This window comes from Bradysia coprophila, unplaced genomic scaffold (assembly GCF_014529535.1).
Source record: "Bradysia coprophila strain Holo2 unplaced genomic scaffold, BU_Bcop_v1 contig_138, whole genome shotgun sequence".
NCBI classification, from domain to species: domain Eukaryota; kingdom Metazoa; phylum Arthropoda; class Insecta; order Diptera; family Sciaridae; genus Bradysia; species Bradysia coprophila.
This window is the reverse complement of record NW_023503409.1, coordinates 6,476,056-6,490,183: the sequence shown is the minus strand read 5'-3', so window position 1 is coordinate 6,490,183 and position 14,128 is coordinate 6,476,056. Positions and strand designations below refer to the sequence as shown.

Below are 14,128 nucleotides of genomic sequence, written 5' to 3'. Positions count from 1 at the left end.
CAGCACGAATAGGAATAACATAACAAGAAAATATTTCGATGGGAAAATTTTTAACTAGATCGATTTTTCGTTTTTCTGTGCCCTGCAGGAAGCTTCGAAAATTGTTTGGACCCTACTGGTGACTTGTTTGATCACAAAAATATAGTTACTGTTTAGCCTGAGGTCTAAGCTTTACAGCGATACCAATCATGACATTCATGACTACCAACAAACATCTTTTATGAAGGAAAGTCATTCTGCTATGTCGATGTGAATTTTAAAGGCTATATCATACGTGGATTACTTATATTTTCTCTTAAAAAGTATTTTTAGTTAATTAACATAATGTAAGGGGTTAATAAAAGGTTAAAGGATGAGCTTGGATTTCATTCTGACAAAATCTTTGTTGGTACACCTGAACGACCACCCAAATTTCTTCGTATATTGTCTCATTTTTTAGTGGAAACAACTAAAATGTTGCAGAATTAGCTTAGAATGACTATTGGAGAAACTACGAACGAAACAAAAGAAAGGTTTGTTAATTTTTGACTCGAGATAATGCAGTTTACTCATGGGTGCAATTTACAAAGAAACCTATTTCGAGTTAAAAATCTTCTTTCGACCTTTTATTAACGCCTTAAATTATGTAAAATAACTAAAAATAATTTATAAGAGAAAATAAAAGTAATCCACGTATGATACAGCCTTTAAAATTCACATCGACATAGCAGAATGACTTTCCTTCATAAAAGATGTTTGTTGGTAGTCATGAATGTCATGATTGGTATCGCTGTAAAGCTTAGACCTCAGGCTAAACAGTAACTATATTTTTGTGATGAAACAAGTCACCAGTAGGGTCCAAACAGTTTTCAAAGCTTCCTGCAGGGCACAGAAAAACGAAAAATCGATCTAGTTAAAAATTTTCCCATCGAAATATTTTCTTGTTATGTTATTCTTACTCGTGGTGCCGCCCTCTACAAAAACCACTAAAAACATTTCATGTCCACGAGAGGTCGAATAAAATTTTTTTCAAGCTCACCGTGATCTGGGTCAATGATACACGATACATTTTAAGCAAGAGAATCATAATTTTATGATAAACTGGAAAACATTTTGGAAATTGTTTTGTGGAATGTTAGAGTTTCTATAGCTAAAGGTACCGGTAATTTGTCAATCAATTACAACGACAAGCAATTGAGATAAATTAATAGTTTGTGATTTGATCTGAATTTTGCTTAGGCAGTAGGGTGTAGCGGTTTTTACAAAATGTATTTTATTTGAAGGCTCAACCGGAAATCCACTCAGTCTGATCATTTTATGAAAGAGAAAAAATTTTGAAACTTTATTTTAATGCTGCCGCCAGATTGATTTTTGAAAATTTCGTCGTTTTCGGTCTTTGTCGCATATATCGATTTTTTACGGTCGGTTCAGTGTACATAAAAAGTTGGGTCCATGTAGTAATCTAATCTCCAAACTTCACAGATTATTTTACAAAAAAGATCAAATGTTCCGCGATAGTGATTTTGAGACTTTACTCTCGAAACAAAATTTAATTGTAAAAAATGTAAATTAAATGTTAAATATGCGAAAAGGGCCACGGTAAGTGAAACAGAACATCTCGTTTGAATTGGGATGTCTAAATGGATTACCTCAAATCAATTTTTTTTTAGCTTAGAATGTATTCCCAGGTTCTATTGACACGTTCCAGTGCCAGTGGATAGGTTTCGTTACATTTTCAAATTTTAATGTTGTAAATTAGCTGAGAAAATTAAAGTTAAATTACAATAAAATCGATGTATGTGACGAGGACCAAAAACGACGAAACTATCAAAAATCGATCTGGCGGCATCACTAAAATAAAGTTTGAAAATGTAGTTTCTTCTAATAAGACGGAGCCGCTGGAATTCCGGCTGAGCCTTAAAAAAACCAAGACATTTTGTAAAAACCGCTATACACCCTATTAGGCAAAACCTGTTCATGGGAAATTATTTTTCAAAAATTTCCTAAAAATTGCTAAAAGATTCCTAAAAATTGCTAAAATTTCCTACAATATTTGGCATTTGTCGATAACCATAGGATTTTTTGTAATGAATTAGGCTCTATAGCTTAGGTACGGTTTGTCATTTTCATAAATTTTTTTGGTTTAATCAAATATATTTGAGTGAAAGTCTGACTCTAGCAAAAACTGTTTTGCCTGACAAGCATGTTTCATTATAGATCTGTATATTATGATGTACCGTCAATTGGTAAATAAATGGTTTCTTCTTCTGCTGGTACCAGTATTTACTGTATTAAAGAAAAAAGTTTCTTTACCATGAAACAAATTTGAACTCTTAGAAGTGTCCCGTTCTATCTGTCTAACTTCATTTTCCTCTACATTTAGAAGAAAACTATTTCATTTTGTTACTGTTTAATTATTGACTAATAAAATTGAAGCTATTGAAAAATACTGCCGTTTCCATATCAAATGAATTTATTTACAAAAAAGCGAACTGTGTTCACAAAAGAAATCAATTATTAAGTAAAATGAAAACCAGTTTTGGTGTTAATTAATTAAAAATTAAATTAAAAAAAATTGTCAACGAAGAAATATTTATCGAACCGAAAAAACAAATCCTTAACACATCTCTACACACAACTATAATTGATGAATTATAATGTAAAGTCTAAATTGTAAAATATAAATAAATGTTCAATGTTCATGGAATTGTTAAACGTTCTGGTAAAGCTGGTTGAATTTTTAAAAACTCGTTAGTGTAAAAAATATATACTCTTTACCGAAGACACAAGCAACAATAATTTAGTATATAAGAAAATGTAGGTTAAAAAGCGGGAAAAAGTATTTTCAACACCTTCGGCATGAAAATTTTACGAAAACGCATATCGGAAGAAAGCATTCTTTTTGATGAGAGTGGCTTCCCGATCTGATTTCAAACAATATTTTTCTCCCGAGCTGCGTAAGTTTTAGAATACGTCGCATTTAGTTAGCATTTAGTCTTTACATTAATTTATGCCATAAAAAGGGGCACAATATTGTTGAAATCGATTTTTATTTAAAAAAACGAATAATAACGGATGCTTTAAAGCATAGCGTATTTTTGCTAGTAATAATTTTTGTTTTTGTAATTATTTTTATGGTTCAAATTTAATTTTATAAAGAAACCAATAAAACAAGAAATTTGCTTTTCAAACGACATCGAATTTAATTACCTTCAGCCGATTGCCGAATCACCTTTCAAACAAAATCGAAAATCTCTGCTACGATGTTTGCTCAAAGTCTATTATGGCTACATCCAACGCACTTCAAGCAAAAGTGCTTCGAGTGACAGCTGCCAAATAGAGTACTATTTTGTATGAAACATTTTTCCAGATTTTTTTACAGTGCCAAAATTTGTTCGATCCACTGTTCCATTTCAGTAATCTATTTCGATTATACCGTACCTTAAATGGACAAAATCACTGGTTCAAGATGGCACGAATGTAATCCGAAGCCATTTAATTTCTTTCATTTCCAACTCCGATTAATAGTAAAAAAATGCCAGTAGCTGATATATTTCATTCACTCTATACTACTCATTCACCATATGTTGGTAACACTGATTTTGACATCTAACTAGCTCAAAATCAGTGTTACCAACACATACAATTTTAGCCAAGGTTTTTCGCATATATAGGCAAAGGACAAACACACAGTCCTACTAACTATATGGCATTATATGGGCCACATCAGTAAGGCGCCGTGGTGCAAGTCCTTACACACTAAAATGATTTGAAAAATTATTTCTAAGTGACCCCTCGACATCCATCTTCACGATCAGTCTGAGAGGCTCATCATTCCATTTATAACATCACTCAATTCACGCCGTAAGTGTGCCTAAAATTTGAATTTTAAGTGAACGAGTCGATGAAAAAGTGAACCGAAAAATAAATTTCAACGCTTCCTTGTATTAAAATGACGCTGCGTTAGGAAGACTTGCGTGAGAAAGATTTTGAATTTCGACCGCACTTATGGCGTGAATTGGTTGGAAAATCACGAGGTGAAGATTGAGTTCGGTTACCACTCGTGAGTGAATTTTTTATTTCAAATTACATGCCCACTAGCATACTACTATTACATTCTATCATTTACCTTATATCTACTCTAATGGTCCATTGTTGACGTTAACAATATCGAAAATCCCAGTAATTTCTCAAATTTTAAACGAAAGTAATTTCAGTACGTCGTCCTCCACATCCATGATAATTTTGATGCCTCCAGATCACGTAAAAAAATGCTATAACATTGGTTGAGGTAGGCGTGTAGAAACCTTTTTTTTAATAACTCAGTTAGTATTGTTTTGTAACTCTGTCAGTATTGTTTTTGAAAAACCATTTCGAAATTCATGGAGGAAAATAAATTAGACCAACAAACTCAGAATGGTGACACACCGATGTTCAAGAATAATAATGCTGGAGAAGATTACGATCCGTATCTTCACCGTAATATACCGAATGCTACATCGTAAAGACACAAACCAACTCCAGAGCAAAGAATTTATTTTGTTTATTTTCAAAGGAACTATCAAACACTGATTCATCTACTAAAGGGAACGCTGGGAACTGGAATTATGGCAATGCCATACGCCTTCTCAAAAGCGGGATATGTTTCTGGCCTGATGAGTACAGTTTTCTTAACGTTGATGACGACGAATTGTTTTTTAATGCTGGTAAGAAATCGACGTTCCCGTCAATTCGACAAGCCATCAAAAGATAAATTGTTAATTCGACACACCGGACACACCTCTCTATTTAGACCAACAATCAGTACATTTTGTGCAAGCGGCATCGTCGTCCCACGTTATCATATCCGATGCTGATGAAAATGTCCTTGGAGGAAGGGCCTTCATTCTTGCGATGTCTGTCGAAAATCGCTATGTGAGACTTTCGTTCTTAATATTGTGGATTTTGTAAGAATCCAAAGAGGAAATGTTACAGCATAGCACTGGACCAAGCATGAGAACAGAATTTTCAAGAGCGGCCTCCTCGACATAGTGTCCAAAATTTCTCATAAAAATTAAGTTTGAAGGTTGTTATAATGCTGTTGTGTCGTACTTTATTCGCAATTTTATAAATGAGAAGAAGACGGTTTTTTTTGTTTAAAAAGTCGTTCGATTGCTATGGTTCAGAGCTATGGTTGCAGCCCATCTTTGAATGGTGCATTATGTAGTCCCATTTTTTGTCATACTAGGCGTAGATTCTCGTACTGTTCGTAACTTTAAGAATTCATAACCTGACAGTTCGTATTGGATTTTATACACGCAACTTTCAAGTTACGAATATTTGAAGTTACGAAAATACGAGAATCGTCGCCCCTGATCAAAACAATTTATAAACCAGTTTCGACATACCGACATACCACTTTACAATTCCTGTAGCATATTCTATAGGTTACAGATGTGTAACATTAATTTCGATCTCTTCAGACCATTTGTAGATGGATTTCTAATAGGCAATCAATGTGGAATCTGTTGTGTCTATGTGGTATTTACAGCTGAAAATATTGGTGAAATCCTGAATGAAGCTTGTGGAGTCTATTGGAACGTTAAAATTTACGTTGCAATACTACTGCTGCCATTGATGCTTCTGATGTGTGTTAGAAATTTGAAACACCTGACTCCGTTTTCCCTGATTTCCAATTGCATAACATTTGTGGGTAAGCTACGAGCTGCGAAAATGGTTAGACACCACATATAAAATGGGAATGTTTTTCAGGTGTCGCAATGTTGTTCTACTATTTCTTTGAGGACGGTATTGCCGGGCCATCGGAGCGAAAAGCAATTAATTCGATCGAAAATTTCCCATTGTATTTTGGCACAATTCTCTTCGCAATAAATTCATTTGCATTGGTAAGTGTGATTTTGCTTGATTTGCTTGAACGGAACGGAAATGGACCAGCTGATTGAATAGGTCATTGCTGTGGAAAATAACATGAAAACCCCAAAATCTTTCAATATGATAATGAGTATAGCAATGGGTGCTATATGTGTACTGTACGCCGCATTTGGTTTCGTTGGATATTTGCGATATGGCGAAAGTTGTAAGGGAAGTGTTACACTGAATCCTGACCAAACAGAGACGTACGTTTCGGAATTCATTCATTTTTCACTGGCTTAATTTTCATCATTTTAGTCTAGCTAAATGCATTCGCGGTATCTTCGCATTAGCAATTTTCATTTCCTATGGCCTACAAGGATACGTTCCAGTTTCTATCGTTTGGGGAACATATTTGAGTAAAGTGTGGGATAACCCCGACAACAAAATCTATTACGAATTTGCTGTTCGTATATCATTTGTGCTGATAACATGTGGGTAGACGATGGAATGGAGCCGCTTTAATGCGTTACTAATCATAATTAATTCCAGGTGGTGTTGCTGCGGCTATTCCATTCATCGGATTATTTATTAATCTTATTGGAGCATTTAGCATATCAATGTTGGGAATTATCTGTCCAGCTCTCATGGAAATTTGTGTTTTATACAAAGACAAACTGTCGAATCTGATCCTCGCGAAAGATATTCTCTTGATTGCAATCGGAGTCGTTGGTCTAGTTTTTGGTACATTCACTAGTGTTCGAGAGATAATTGATATGTACAATAAATAAATGCAATTTAACTTATGTGTTGTAAACAGAGTGGTGTTTGTTTGTATAGATGCTGTTTCACCTGTTACAGACGGCTGTCATCTGTTATCGACAACGACAGCAAGAATAAACGACAAGCTCTGACTGATGAGATCTTATATAGCGAAAAGCATGTTAAAAACAAATGAAGTAAAAGTAAAATCAATTTTTTGAAAATTTTCGATCAAATGAAGTAATAGATCCGATAGTAAAACTATTAATATGCTTGCCGTCTGTGACAAGTTAAGTATAAAGAGTTTTGATTGCATGCGTGGATCAGGTGAAAGAAGCTGAAGCAAATGCATGCTGAAATTTCACTGCCTCTGACTGTAAGGCCGCCACTTTTGTGTTACTCTTTTTATGTCGATTTTATGTCCAAATTTTTAATGCACACATTAAGAAAACTACGCCGGGCCATGAGAACAACCTAACCTGTGGGTAAGTTGTTCATGACGTCAACAAAAGATTTCAGTTGTCGTATTCGGTTGTTGTATGTAATGGTCGTCGTATACATTTACAGTAAAGTCCGCGATAAATAAACTATTGAAGGAGTATGCGACCAATGTGTTGAAAATATAAAAAAGTGTTAAAGAGATGTTGGTTTGATACTGTCGATACATTTTAGTCTTTTTTAACGCTAGGGTGTAGGTACTCTTTCACCTTAGCCCTTGAAACATAGCCACCAAAACATTTTTTTTCTGAAATTGTTCGCAAATAGTGCAAACAAACAAAACGAAAATTTGTAGAAAAAATTTCAAAACATGTGAAAGATGGTGTTAGCTGCCTAACTGCTGATAAGGGCCAATTCGATTTTATCCACAAAAAATATATTTAAATGTATAATACCAACCCGTGTATACATTGCATTTGTCCGAAGCTTATAAAAATGTGTTAGGCCGGCAAAAAAACAGCCTCAAGTTAAGATCATAAACGTCCACCGAATGTCGAACATCAAAACGGTATTTTTTTCACACAAACATTTTAGCTGTGTTATGGACTATATGTTCGACGGTTGAATTTTCCGATTGACTTTGATAGCTTGCGTGGAATGGAAACGCTGCAGATTCATCTACAATGAAAAGAAAATAAAGATTTTTGTTGTCGGTTCACACATTTTAGCGAATGGAAATGTTTTGGTTAGCACATGTTGAGCGTAAAACAGCTTCGTTAAATTCATTTTTACGATCAATGTTCCCATTTCCCATAAGACAGACGAAATTGTGAATCAAAGTGGATACGAAATTCTTGAGAGTGTGGAAACAAATGCATATCTGAGATCACGTATAGTAAGTTAGTAAGATGAACGTAGAAACAGCAAACGTATTATGATTAATATTAATTTGCTGCTCGTGTTGTTGATTGCCTAATTTTCCTACCGTACACCTAGACTGGAAAGTTTTTTACTTTAATCGTTTTAACACGAAGGGGATAATGCTCGATCAGGCACTTTAGGCCGGAAAGTGCTAAGGAAGTCGAAGAATACCTCCAAATAAATTTGACTTTTGATTTTTTAGAAATTTATTTGGAGGTATTCCTCAACTCCCTTAACACTTTCCGGTCTGCCTAAAGGTGACAAGTCACAATAATATTTTGCTATATATCAACGCACTTCAAGCAAAATACTTTCAATGGCAAAATAGAGTACTATTTTGTATGAATATTTGGAACAAATTTTTCTACAGTGCCAAAATCTGTTCGATACACTGTCCAGTTTCAGTACTCTATTTAGAGTAGGGCAAATGCTTGAAGTGCGTTGTATATATCGATGTCGGTAACAGATGATTAGTATGATTATAATCAACATTTCCAAATGAAGTCGGTGTTGATCTGTGGGTGGAACGATGAGGGATTGATAGGCCACGGTTGGTTTGAAACGAGATTAAATAGGGACCGCCGACCACCAATAATTTTTTTTCATATTAATAATGAGTGATGGACAAGAACATCACACAGGAAAAAATTAGCCCGAACCCCTGAGCCGTTTCTGAGAACCAGTGGATGCGCTACCACGAGCAGTCAGACACAGCCTGATCACAAATTTTAATGGGGATCGGTAGAGGGAAAAATTCTAAGATATACTGTGTTAAAATTATTGCTTTCGGTCATTTGCTCTCGGAGCAATAACTGTTGAAAGTCAAAATTTCACCATTTTCGAAGAGTAATATATCCCTGACAAAGTGACCGACCCAGCCAGTTAAGATTGATTCTAGACGCGGTTAGTAAGCTCTTTCGAATGACGAAAAAAAAATTTGAAAAAGTTCTTTTATGGTACATTTTTAGAGAAGTTACTTTTTCCGCTACCCTCGGTGAAATTTGGCCACTTCTGTCCCTTTCTGGTAGCCTTGTTTCAATCTTATTTGCCCCTAATATTATAGCCTGAGGAATAAGCTTTTCAACGATACCAAACATGCCATACTTGATCCACAACAGGTACTGTTGATGATTCAGTTTTCAATCGAAGTCAGTCTACTCGAAAATCTCGAGCACTCGAAAACGAAATTATTAAATTTAAAGATTTTTTTTGAAAAGAAGTGGACTTTAATGACTCTCTGAGTCGGTACCATACATATAATTGAGTAAAAGATATTCAATTGTAATATTATCTTGAAATTTAATAATTTCGTTTTCGAGGGCTTCAGATTTGCGAGTAGAGTGACTTCGATTGAAAAACTGAATCATCAACAGTACTTGTTGTGGATCAAGTATGGCATGTTTGGTATCGTTGAAAAGCTTTACAGCTCAGGCTACAATATCAGCGAAAAATAAGTTTGAAATAAAGCTACCAGAAGGACACAGAAGTGACCGAATTTCACCGAGGGTAGCGGTGTCGGTCTAACGTGTAGTCAGAATACAATTAAAGTGGTGTTGTTTTTCTAATTGATATATTTTGGTCATATGGCGCTTATTTCACTGGCGATTCACTTTAAACCTGCTGAGGCGCGCCCACTTCTTAAAAATTATTCGAATAACAATAGGTGAACAGAACGTAAACTAAGCCCCAACTGACGTCTCCGCTCTGACGGTAGAAAACAACAGCCGCATAATAACAAACTACAATTTGATCGTTTACGTCGTCTCTCGTCGACGAACATTATATTCACTTATCATCCAGTTACACAGTTTAACAAAAACTTTTATTGCTACTACAAACGACTATCCGACAAAAATCCACCTTGGACGCAGTATAAAAGGCAGCACAAGAAAAACAAAATTAGAACAAAGAAACAAATTGGTTAGAAGTTCTCGAATTTAATTGAAAATGAAAATTTGAAGTAAACTTTTTTTTGGAAAATTCACAATTCACTAGGACTTAGTTCAGTACATAGATAAATGCGATGCTCTTTCTCTCTCTTTATTTCCCTCTCTCTCCTTTTATTTTTTATAATTGTTTCCTTGTATAATAAGAACTAAACCGTAGAGTTGTGTTTGCTTTTACTATTTCTTACTTTGTACTCTGGCGGTCATATCGTCAAAGGCTGCATCCTGGATGTTCAACATCAAACTCTGAGCGGACAGGTAGACCTTGTTTTGTGAGTTGGCGATCTGGAAAATAAAATTAAAAAAAAGTTTAGGGACGCAAACGCACTGAATGTTTCTTCTCCATTCAATGATACCAGCAGTCATTCATTTCGAATGACGCGCATCACTGAAGAAGACAACAGGAACACAATACATTTCTTAGAAACGGCAATTGTATCACAACCGAATCTATTACTTCATTTGTGTACCGTCAAGTTTTTGATACTGAATGTACCACCTACGTCTGAGATAGCAGATGGCAAAAGTAACATACAAAAAGTCACACTTACCGTTCGGGCTATACTCTGAGCAGCACGAATCTTTCTCAGTTTCAAGTAGCCTGGATTTCGTCCAACCGCTAGACCTAAGTAAACATTTCAGTTAAGGAAATTTTGTTGGCCAATTCGTGTAGGGTAAAGACGGCAGTGTTAGGCAGACACGTTTCCTTCTGTTAGTTTAAGTATTAAGAAATGAGATTCGAACAAGAATGACGAGTGGATCAAAGGTATTTTTACGCACATCCTGCACGAAAATAGTTTCACAAAAAGTGCCTGACTAATATGACTTCCCAATAATCGTGAAAGAGTTGCATTTTTTACTTATTACGACCCTGTCTCAGAAAATCACGATTCAACTCAAATTCAAATCTCGACTAAGTAACATCTCCAACACCCAAAATCACAAAACAAAACGTCTTACACAACACCGCCCCCAACGGATGTACGTTAATCAATTGAAAAGGATATCATTTTTGCTGCCTCGGCTTCACCCTCGGCCTGCACAATTTTCTGTTGTTTCTCTTGCACGGCACGTTCCACAAAGAAGGCAGCCCGTTGAGCCTCTTGCTGGGCAACCTGTTTCGATTCAACGGCAGCTGTGTATTCCTTGCCAAAGCTCAATTCAGTCAATGAAACATCATCCAAAATAATATTGAAATCTCTAGCACGGTCCACCAACTCTTTGCGGATTAGCAGTGATACCTGAAAGGTGGGAAAAAAATTGTAAAATTTGTTGAGGACGGATTTCACGCCGACGATGGTTGTTGGTTCCTAACTGAAATAAGGTCATACGTCTTGCCGAAGTCAGTCAAGAACCATACGAAAAACCCAAACTTCGATTTCACTCACCTGTTGACGTTGCGTGATCAACTGTGATGCATTGAACTTGGCCACAACACTCTTCAGCACCTCGTTACAAATCGACGGCAACACCTTTTCGTCATAGTCCAAGCCCAGCTGACGGTACATGGTCGGCAATTGTATGGAATCGGGTCGGGACAGTACTCGCAACGAAATGTTTACCATTTGCAAGTCCTTCGAACCGGTCGGTGAGGAGATTTTTCGTGGACGTGATCGAATGTCATAGATGATGGGATATTCGAACCATGGAATGCGGAAATGAAGCCCTTCCGGGTAGATTTCTTTTTGGATGCCGCTGAGACGATTGAAAATGATTGCACGGTGACCGCCTTCAACTGGAATCGTCGAAAGAAGAAAAGATTATTGTATGTATGAGTGATTGTGTCGTTGGTAGTGTCAACAACAACCGCTGATTACATAACATGTCATTCGAGAGGATATTTGTCCACAAAGTGACGATTAAGCGCCTCGTCTGTAAAAATCGCATTGTGACCATGTCGCAGAACTTGACTCTACCGTCGACATGGTTCTCAAATCGATATTCGATGGACAATAACGCAATTCTGATGCAATACATACGCAATTGAGGTTATGTCAGCATCGCGAAGGATCACAAAATGACGAAAATAATTCGGGTGAAAACTGTTCGAACCATTTACCTGTGTACATCGATTGACTGATACCGTAAACAGCAGCTCCGCCGACTGCCAACAATTTTAGACCCAAACCCAATCCGGGTGGTCCACCCTTTCCAAACTTTCCGGCGAGGTCATTCAATTTACTTTGTGCCATTTCGCTTGATAGTTTTTTGAAGAACGTTCTTTTCCCGATAATTGGCGACTTGTGAAAGATATTGCAATTAATCAACTGCGGAATAGGTTTCACAAAATAATGATAAAAAACCGGCTGTGTGATGAAATCTTTGCAACAGAGAAAACTGTAAAGGCATGAGCCAAAAAGAAGTTTACTTTGACAATGATTGTTGACATGCACAATGTGCGTTGGTTGATACCTAGATGGCGACATTTCTTGGACTGCCAACAAATTCAAATTTAGACTTCGAACCACTAAGTCAGGTGAATTTCAAATTTCATTATATGTTCAGTTCTTAGAATGAAGAGATGTAGAGTATCGTCCGATAAATCATTGTTAACTTAACTTAAAATGTGACATGGAAAGTCGAATTCCGCTTGCTGTTAGTATTAAGATTGTCTTAAGAGTGATAGATTGATACACTGTGTGATTTGGCAACCTTCGTTACGAGGGCAGTACCTTTATTTTGAATAAATGTTTTCTTCAGCCCAATAAACAAAATTACGAAATCTTGTCACATAGCCCTAAGGAGTGGTCAGGCTTCTCGTAAATTAAATTGTGGTAGACGTGTGGTCAACAAGATTTAAAAAATCAGACCGTTTCAAAAAAGATTAGGAAAAAGGAAGTGTCAACAAAAGATCAGAATGTTGATGCACCGACATGCCGACGAAGATTGCGATCCGCATCTTCACCGTGATGTACCAAATGTCCTATCGTAAGGACGCGAAGCTACACTCCTGACCAAACAATCTTTGTTTGTTTTAAAGGAACTAACTATCAAACATTCGTTTATTTACTGAAAGGAACGTTGCGAATTGAAATTTTGGCAATTTCAGAAGCAATTATTATGCAGTATATGTGTCTGGCTTTGCCATTATCAATACTGTCTTCATTATGTTCATTTCGAAAAATTGTTTTTTTAGTGCTGGTGTGAACTGTCTTATACATAGTATTTGTAAGAGTTTGTACAACTCATTTTCATCTGTAATTTAGGCCAGAAGTTAGTACGTTTTATGCAAGCGTTATCGCCTTCCAATGTTATCATATCCGATGTCAATTAAAATGGCTCTGGAAGAAGGACCAATATGCTTACGATGTTTGTCGAAAATCGCTATTATTTGCAAGATTCTGAAAGAACCTTGACTATTTGTACATTCATTGAAGCATATGACCACTATTATTATCGGGTCTATTGCTTCCATTGATCAAAGTATTTTTAACAGGTTGATTTCAAATCTTGTACATCAATTTTTTTAACATGCATTTTACTGTATGAAGGACCTTAGAGGTAGACTACGTAGAGGAATTATGACATAAACTCATTGAAAAATTTTATCACACACACCACTAACACGAAAACGTCGATTTTTCTTTTCAATTTGTCAGTTTGTTCTATTGAGAGGGCCCTTGTGAAAGACAATATTACACGCAGCTTGTCATTATTTTTATCGATAACAGCCGCTAGAGCATGAATATGAATAGCCGTATGTGACAGGTTAATAATTTATTCATTTTAGTCTAGCCAAATGCATTAGCGGAATTTTTCCAACACCAACATACGTTTCCTATGGCCTGCAAGTAGGAGGCGCAATATGAAATGTTCCACAAAGTATACCAATTCACTCAAGTTTCAGGAGCTGTTGCTGCTGAAATACTATTTATCAAATTAGTTATTAAGTTTGTGGGTGCGTTGTGTATATCAGTGTTGGGACTTGTTTGTCCATCACTTATGGAAATTTGTGTGTTACACAAGGGTGAGTCTTTACTCGTTGAGTTATCGTTTCAAATTGATTACATATTATCAGTTTTACTATTGAAACTATTACTTCATTTGATCGAAGATTTTCAGAAATCTTTTACTTCATTTGTTTTGCTATATAAGACCTCATTAGTCAGACCTCTGTAACAAGTTAAGAAACATTCTTTCACATGTGTTGTGATCTGTTCAACTAACTCGCAAGTTATTGTTATGTACTAGTCTCTTATACATCTTCCTCGCTGCTCATGATCAAAACATTG

The 14,128-nt window shown here is 36.0% G+C and overlaps 2 protein-coding genes across 3 annotated transcripts; one reads left to right on the top strand and one right to left on the bottom strand.

Annotated features, from left to right (window-relative positions):
- Positions 1-4,285: 4,285 nt before the first annotated feature.
- Positions 4,286-6,644, top strand: LOC119073759 (proton-coupled amino acid transporter-like protein CG1139). Its single transcript, XM_037179421.1, has 8 exons — positions 4,286-4,480; positions 4,535-4,685; positions 4,772-4,893; positions 5,442-5,671; positions 5,731-5,864; positions 5,926-6,095; positions 6,148-6,323; positions 6,382-6,644. The coding sequence occupies exons 1-8, from the start codon at positions 4,362-4,364 to the stop codon at positions 6,618-6,620; spliced, it is 1,341 nt and encodes a 446-aa protein (XP_037035316.1). The 5' UTR covers positions 4,286-4,361; the 3' UTR covers positions 6,621-6,644.
- Positions 6,645-7,472: 828 nt separating this feature from the next.
- On the bottom strand, positions 7,473-12,265 carry LOC119073754 (prohibitin-2). 2 transcript variants are annotated; one of them, XM_037179413.1, is made up of 6 exons: positions 11,956-12,265; positions 11,285-11,631; positions 10,904-11,137; positions 10,448-10,525; positions 10,085-10,181; positions 7,473-7,707 (listed from the first exon to the last, which is right to left on the bottom strand). In XM_037179413.1, the coding sequence occupies exons 1-6, from the start codon at positions 12,086-12,088 to the stop codon at positions 7,607-7,609; spliced, it is 990 nt and encodes a 329-aa protein (XP_037035308.1). In that variant the 5' UTR covers positions 12,089-12,265; the 3' UTR covers positions 7,473-7,606. The 2 variants fall into 2 exon arrangements, with proteins under 2 accessions (XP_037035308.1, XP_037035309.1); XM_037179414.1 differs by lacking the exon at positions 7,473-7,707 and adding an exon at positions 9,696-9,810 and having other exon boundaries at positions 11,956-12,264.
- Positions 12,266-14,128: the final 1,863 nt, after the last annotated feature.